The 8,304-nt window shown below is 45.2% G+C and overlaps 1 protein-coding gene across 1 annotated transcript; it reads right to left on the reverse strand.

Moving 5' to 3' along the window:
- Positions 1-7,350: 7,350 nt before the first annotated feature.
- On the reverse strand, positions 7,351-8,304 carry LOC112548344 (olfactory receptor 6B1-like). The gene has a single exon (XM_025193878.1). It carries the CDS (start codon positions 8,302-8,304, stop codon positions 7,351-7,353), a length of 954 nt encoding a protein of 317 aa, XP_025049663.1.

Raw genomic sequence — 8,304 nt, forward strand, 5'->3', positions numbered from 1 at the left:
GGTATGTGGGGATAGAGAGAGATGGGTATAGATGGTGGGGATGTATGGGGGTAGTGGGTATAGATAGATAGTGGGGGTGGGGGTTCTGGGATGCGTCAGGATACATTAACCACAGTGCTGCAGCACCTAAGGTGCCCTGAACTCCTTTCAAGGGTGCTGTGGGGTACCATACACTGCTAGTACTGTTAGGTGTACAAACCAGATGCACAACACAAATCCAGAGGTTTCAAACAGGAATCCAAAGTGTTAAAAAAACTCTGGTGTGTTATGGTCTCTCTCAGTTCTTTGCAACAAAAGACCAGCTCTGTTATTTGTCTGTAGTCCATAGATGAGTGAAAGCTCAGAACTGACCTTTTTCAAGGGGGTCTCGATTCTAGTAAGGTTGAGAAACACTGGGATAGAGGGATAGAGGGGGGTGCCCAGCCCTGGGGGAGGGAGAATGGGATGGAGGATAGGACCTTGGTGTCAAAAGGAAGCATACAGGAGTCATTTACCAGCAGAGACAAAAACAAGAGGGGCCCAGAGAGAGCAGGACTGAGGTGAGTTTGAGCCATCACTGTGGAGAGAATAGTGTGGAGCATTCCTATGAAGGAAAGAGATAAGGATGTGTCCCCTGTTACAAAGGGGTTTGCTTCTCCAGTGGGGTCTGGCATCAGGCATTGCTGGGCAAATGGTATAAGGGTATATCTAAACCAGTGTTTCTCAACCAGGGTAGCTTGAGATCCTTTCAAGGGTGCTGCGGGGTGTCATGCAGTATTAGCACTGATAAGTGTACAGACATGCTTCACAACATAAACCCAGGGTTTCAAATAGGAATCTGTAGTAGCAAAAGCATTTGGACCTGTTGTGGCCTTTCTGAGTTCTTTACAACAGAAAAACTGATCTGATATTTTTCTGTAGTCAAAAAAGAAGCAAAAACTAAGAGCTGGCATTTTCCAAGGTGTGCTCTGAGTCTAAAAAGACTGAGAATCTCTGATCTAAATGTTGTTGTCTCCGCCCTGAGGCCAAACTTAGGTTGATATGTGGGGTATAAATAATGCCCTGTTGTGCCCAATGTCCCTTGCCACTCCTACCAAACGGCAGTAGGCATTACTAATTGGCTTGTCAGCAAGGGGGAATTAGCCTCAGGACCTTAAAGCAACTTTTTTTTAGTGATGCTGTTCATATCAGTCCTGGAACAAAGATGGCCAAAACAAGCAAGGAGGGAAGCTTCATCCATCAGGAATCGCATTTATGCCCTGACTGCTGGTTCTGAACTAACTAGTGACAGCTGCTGATTGAAAGCAGCTGGAAAGCACTCAAGTGATCACTCATCATCATCAGGAGAGAGAGGGGTTGAGACTGACACCCAGACTTCATTAACCTGCTAAGTTCAGAGAGCAAGCTGTCTTGCAGAGCAAGGAATTGAACTGATCCCAGGACCAACAGTTCATCAATGGTAAAAAGTCCAGTCTTGATCTGAAATTTGCCAGTGAAGAAGAAATTCACCACAGTCCTTCACAAGCTGTTCATATGGCTGATTACTCTCATATTTAAAAGCAGCACATTATTTCCAGTCTGTAATTGTCTGCCTTCATTTTTGAGCCATCTCCGCTTTCTGTACTTGTCCTGCACTGCCATCTTCTGGTGCTTTATAAGCTAGCTATTTACATTTACATAGGCATCTCATTCACGTAGCACTCACATGTGGGATCAAATTGTGAGTCATGTGAGTCAGTGGGCTCATCTACACGTTCATTAATGGGCCGTAATTACGGTGCTTTAAGTTTACTACTTGAAATAACAGGTACTAATGCAGTGGGGTCCTGTTCTAAGATTATATATGCTCCTGGGCATGACAGTAATAAAACAAAACTGAATTTTTAAAGCTTTTTACAACACGGATACCCACTGCAAGCCCTGACTCATGTCTCTGCTTGGTACTTCAGTAGAATTAGCAGCTAGTAAGAGGAGTGGTATGTCTGTGGGTACCATCCTCATCATTCAGCCCTGACCTGATAACCCATCATATAAAGATTTCAATTATGTGATTTGCTGCAGCTCCTTCTGTCACCAAGGAGTGGAAACTATAGAATATTATGGGAGATGCAGTCTGAAGAAGGACTGTGGCCCAGAGAAGAGTAGGCAAAAGAGAACCAAATTACAGCTCCCAACCAGGAAGCATTACAAAATTTAAATTTCCATAAAAACTTTGAAATATTTCAAGTTTCCTTAGGGAGAAAAATATTCCAACTGGAACTACTTGGGCTTAAGTGAGGACTGGAAATTTTTTTTCTAAAATACATATTTTAGGTAACAAAAAATTATGGGAGTTGGTGCAGAAATCCAGAGGGGTTCTATAGCTCATGTCCACTACCTAGGGTCCAGGAGACTAGGATATCAATCACATCTTAAAGTCTGTTAGGCTCTGAAACCCTAAATTTCCCTTATCCCATGCTCAGAACTCAAAGTACCCATTGGTCTCTCATAAAAAAATATCCAGAGACCAGCATCTTCCAGAACAAAGACGGGGACTTGATTGTCTACCTGGATCTGAACTATGATGTCTCCACCAGCCTTGTCACTGATATACAGAAGATGCAGTTCTGCATAAGCAACGCCGCTAACGGCAGCAGCATTTCTATTCAGGCAGCAGAAGGAGTGGCTTGACTTCCTGGATCATTACAAGCTACCCGATTCCTTCTAAACTCTTCATTTCATAGGCGTTCAATGACTCTCTGTCCTTTTTTAATGGTCATAATGTTTCACTAATCAAGCTATTCTTTCTCCTGCAATTCTGTTAGCTGCTTCTGGGAATGTAGCTTATTTTTAACTTGTAGTTTATTTCATGGTCCTGTAGCTTATTTTTAACTCTAGCTAAAAACATTAACTGTTGTAAAAACATTAATTCAGGTGTGGAAATTGTTAGGGTAAGAATAATTTGGATTATTGAGGAGCATTGAACCTGCAGCTGGAACAAGGCTTTAACCTGTGTCTAAGCAGAGCTGCTAGTCACAAGGCAGGATGATATATTAAGGCTAACCATGCAAATGCTTAGGCAAGTAGTTTCTTTAACAATGGAATAGTGTGCAGGATACATGATTCCTTGTATAAGAAGAACAAGACGCAGCCCACCAGCTATTGTCAGGAGATAAGACAGAAGCCAGACCTTGGAGATGGTGCTGAAATCAGTAAAGAATAAGAAAGAACCAGCAAGTCGCTGAGAGTACCGGAGTTCATGGCTTTACGCATGCACTCTTAGCAGAGAGGCATGTCAATGCATGAAATGCATAGGCAAGTCTATGCTAATGAAGTAAAGAGTAAACAGAGGAGAAACTTGAAATGGGAGGAGAAATGAGTGGAACAGGAGGAAGGATGAAGGCAGGGGAATGTTACTGACTATGAACCAAGGTGTATAAAAAGTGAAAAGAACTGTTGTTCAGGGCAGGTCCCTGGTTTGTTGTTTTTTGGGACCTTTGTCCAAAGCTGTCTCCATTCTGAATAAAGCTGTTGTGAGCAATGTGTGCTGGTATTTGCTCCCTGCTTGCTCTGGCTAATGAGTAATAGGATCCATGGGCAATTGGATCCTCGTCTGTAGTCATTGGGTGCCACATGGAGTCAGGGTCTACCAGAAATAACTTTCACCAAAGTATTGGATGAAGTGCCAAGATGCTTAAGAAGGCCAGGTTTTGTTTTATGACTCTGAAAAAGATGTCTATTTAATGCTAATGACTACAGGACTAAAGAAAAAACATCTTTTGTTTATGTATTCAAAAGAGCAAGCTAGTCAAAAATAATGTATGATATAGCAAGTGAATGCAGTTTCCAATCAAGTTATTTCTTTTTGTTTCTACCTTAAATTGAACAAATATAGCTATAGGCCCCCCATGTATTAGTAAATCTTCTAGTTTCCTTTTACCTGGAGAAAAATGGGTGGACTTAAGAGATTCCAGGGTTGGGGCTGCAGTAAGAGTGGACTTTAAATGCTCCAGGTGCAGAGTGAGAACAGAAATCAGAGCCAAATATAGAGGCCCTGGGAACTGGGCAGAAGCAGGCTTGAGGTACTCTGGGAACAGTGCAGGGATAGAGGCTGGGTCCAGAGTTGGATTTGGAGATGTCACATTATACTGAAGCCAGAGCCTGAACCAGATTTGCCAAGAACCATGCAGGAGCTTGAGCTGAAATCCAGGTGGGCCTTGGAGGTTACAGGAATGAAGAAATAGCTAGAGCTAGCACTGGGGCTGGAGTGAGTTAGGGATGCTCTGGGAACAGGGCAGGGACTGGAGCAGACTTTGAATGCTCCAAGGGCCAAGCAAAAAGAGAGGGCAGATCGAGAGCCAGGTTTGGAGATGTTGGGTGCAGAATGGGAACAGGAGCCTGAGCTGGGTTTAGGAGCTCTGGGAACTGGGCAAGCCCCGGAGCTAGAGCTTGAGTAGGTTTCAGGGTCAGAACAGGAACTACAGCTGGAGCAGGCAGAGGGACCAGGAACAGAGCTGGAGCTGGCGCCAGACTCAGAGCTGGCCTTTTGTACTCCAGGGACAGGGCTTGAACTGGGGCTGGGCTTGGGAGCAGGCTTTGGGAGTCCCAGGAACAGGGCAGAAACTGGAGCTGGAGCAGGAGGAGGCTTCAGGTACTCTGGGAACAGGGCTGGAGCCAGAGCAGGCCTCTTGGACTCTGGAAACAGGGCTGGGACCCACTGTGACCCTACTTCTGCCCTTTCAGGGCCAACCACAATGGTCTGGTCCAGATGGGGTCAGACACTGCTGATCTAGCCTGAATAAACTCATCCACATTATCCAGGAGGGGACTTGGACCTCTCCAGCACAGCACAACCCAATCCAGGGCTTCACCAGAAAGGAGGTGGATCATCATGCCCACGTTCTCCTCGTTGGAGTGGTAGATCTGGGGACAGGGAGTAAATAGGTGGTAGCACTGGTGAAGAGACCCCACAAACTTCCCAGGGCTGCTGTTCAAGCACAGGGGCAGAGGTGCCTCTGGAGGTCTGAAAGGATGAGCAGGAGTTATGAGCAGCAGCCTGGGCCCTCAGCGTCTCCCTCTTCTGCCGAGGAGTCTTCATCGCAGCTGAAGCTGCAGCGCTTTGCCCTTGTGTTATAGCAGCTCTGCCGGCAGCCAACTGCAGTGGCTGAGGAGCCCATCACGGGGAATGGGGCGTGCCCTGCAGCAGACACTGACACGCTAGGGGAAGTGGAAGCCAGCCAAACTATAATGGACCAGGTTGTGTGCAGTCTTGCCTAGTGGTTAGGGCACCAGAGGCCAAGGCAGAGTCTGAAACACAGGCCTAATCAACAGTTAGGAAATAGATATTGATGTAATCTTTTTATGTAATCTTTTTTATGGTATATCTAGCTTTTGCAAACTATATCTAACTGAATACTTGAGGCAACTTACTGGTGCTGGGAGGGGTGTGGTATGTGTGTGTTAAGAGATGCTTGCAGAGCACGGCGTGTGGGATGTGGAGGATTCCTGGAATGCCTCCCTAACACCAGCAGGATAATGTCTCCCTGACACCTGGAAGATAGCAAGAAGTTCAGAAAAAGGTTTCATTATAATGCTAAAAATCACACCCCTGGGCAGGGCAAAAGTATGTTAATGAAACATATATGTATGTAAATGAAATACATGGCTAAAACATAGGTGTAGAGACATGCTCAGTAGAGAACGTCTTATGTCAGTGGCTTGTAACCAATCACTGAGCGATACACTTGCAAACATATGTATAAAAGGTACCCAAAGGTAGAAACCGGTGTGCTTGTTTTGCGAACGATCGCCAAGCACCCCTCTCTGTACAGACTGGAAACAATAAAGATTAAGTTGGATCCTCCACCCCTGTGTGTTTATTGGCAAAAGCACACCGGGCACGAACTCACACTGTCCGTTGGGGACAACAATATCAAGGTGTTGGATCCCAGGGAAATCCATAGGCAAGGTCTGAATCACAAGCTAAGTCAAAGGTGAGAAGCCAGAGGCTGAATTACCAAATTCAAGGGAAAAGCCACAAGCCAGGAACAGTCAGCAGGATCAGGAAGCCAAGAGTACTTGATCATGGACCTGCAGCAAGAACTGCTGCCTGCCCTGGAGTCTGCTCTACAGCTCCACAGGAGGTAAATGGGGAAGCTGCTTGCACAGCAGCCAAACAGGAGGCCCAGACCACAGCAAGCTGGAGCCATTAGCTGGACTCATTAGCTGGACTAGGGCTGCCAGTCAAACCCCAAACAGGTGTGGCCCACTAGGCAATTAGCCCAGGGTGGGCTTCCTGCTAGGGCCCCTGATGGGGCATTCAAGTTAAAGGAGAAAGTTCTGCTCCCCGTATGTGGTTCTGTTTGATAGGATCCTTGCCGGTGGTAATCTCTGTTGGCATCAGCGGAGTCATGGCGATTGATCCCTGGGTGTCAGGTCTTGATGAATCTGTATTTTCCAAAGGAAAAGCCTTCTACAAGAAAAACCCAACTTCAGTCATGAGGAAGGAATAATGTAAAGGGGACAGAGAAGGTTAGTGACCTGGATATTGGGTTCTGGTCCCACCTCTGTCCAGTTTCACTATGAATCCAGTCTCTGTCTTTGTAGATTTTAAATTATTAAAAAATTACTCTCACTATGCATGTGTCTGGTGCTTAGTACAGAGGGGGCCCCATTCCAGCTGGGGCTGATAGACACTACTCTAATATAAGTCATAAGGGAAAAAGGGGTGCAGGAGCTGGAAGGGACTTTAAGAGATCATTGAATGCAAACCCATGCTTAAAGCAGGATCAGCCTTGTCCAAATGATTCTGGTCAAATATTTGTCTAATCTTCCCTTAAAAGCTTCCAAGGATAGAGACTCCACAGCCTCTCTAGGTGGTCTGTTTCAATGTTTAATCACTCTCATAGCAAGAAAGTTCTTCCTCTTATCATCCTAAATTTCCCCCCACTGTAAATGAATACTGTTACTCTTTATCTGTTCCACTGTTATCATCATCCTTTTCATAACCCCCCTTCCCATATTTGAAGAATGTTATCAGCTTCCCAACTTCACTTTTCTTTTCTCCAGACTAAATAATCCTTCAGCCTTTTCTCTATGTCATGTTGTTTCTGTCTTCTAGAAAATCTTATCTAATTGGAGAGAGCCAAAACTGGACTCAGTACAACCACATGAGGCCTTGCCCATGCTGAACAGAATAGAATGACAATGTTTGCATCGGCCATAAGCATTGGCGTGAATTTTACTATATAATTCTGAAATGTCTTTTTTAATAGAAAGAAAAGAGAGTAACTGTGGTAAAGAAAAAGAAACTGCTGTTTTATTAACTTATGTGCATTTTTGAATGCTTATTCTTTCTGAGCATGAAACAGTCTCCAAAATGCACCTGCAATATCATGATTCCTTCTGCAAGACCTGCCACTGAGTAAGAGCTCTAATCAGTGCCTCCTTTATCTCCCTGTTTCTCAGGCTGTAGATGAGGGGGTTGACCATTGGGGTGAGGACAGTGTAGAAGACAGACAGCACTTTGTTCAGGGCTCTCCAAGTATCCACTGTTGGTATGAGATACACAATGATTATGGTCCCAAAAAAGACTGCTACCACAATGAGGTGGGAGGAGCAGGTGGAAGATGCCTTTTGCCTCCCAGTGGTAGATGGGATTCTCAGGATGGTGGCAATGATACAAGCATAGGATGCGACAGTCAGCAGAAATGGGGTGAATGCTGCTAAAGAAGAAAAGGCAAACATTGCCAGGTGGACCATGTGGGTGTCTGTACAGGAGAGTTGTAGGAGGGGTGTCAGATCACAGAAGAAATGGTCAATTTTATTGGGGCCACAGAAAGACAACGTTGACATTAAGCTTACTGTTATGGTGAGAGCTGGGAATCCAGTTATCCAAGAACCTGAAGCTAATTTAGCACAGACTCTTGAGTTCATTGCAGTTGCATAATGCAGGGGGTCACATACTGCTAAGTATCGGTCATAGGACATGACTGACAAGAGGACACACTCAGTACAGGCAAGGTAACCAAAGGTATAAAACTGAAGGAAGCAGCCAAAGAAAGAAATGGTTTTGTTATTCAGGAGACCTGAAAGCATCTTGGGCAGGATGGTGGAGCTGTAGCAGGTCTCCAGGCAGGACAAGTTCCCCAGGAAGAAGTACATGGGGGTGTGCAGGTAGTGATCAGCCACAACCAGCACGATGATGAGGAGGTTCCTAGCCATGGTCACAATGTAGATCAGGAGAAACGGCAGGAAGAGCAGAATGCGCAGTAATGGTAGATTCCCAAATCCAAGGAAGATGAATTCTGTGATGATGGTTTGATTTCCCCTTTCGATGTTTGCCAT

Source organism: Alligator sinensis, unplaced genomic scaffold (assembly GCF_000455745.1).
Source record: "Alligator sinensis unplaced genomic scaffold, ASM45574v1 scaffold1264_2, whole genome shotgun sequence".
In the NCBI taxonomy this organism is placed as follows: domain Eukaryota; kingdom Metazoa; phylum Chordata; order Crocodylia; family Alligatoridae; genus Alligator; species Alligator sinensis.

Bases quoted from the DNA above. Each gene is read 5' to 3' on its own strand.
- LOC112548344 (XM_025193878.1), bottom strand. From the start codon at position 8,304: ATGGCAAACATCGAAAGGGGAAATCAAACCATCATCACAGAATTCATC.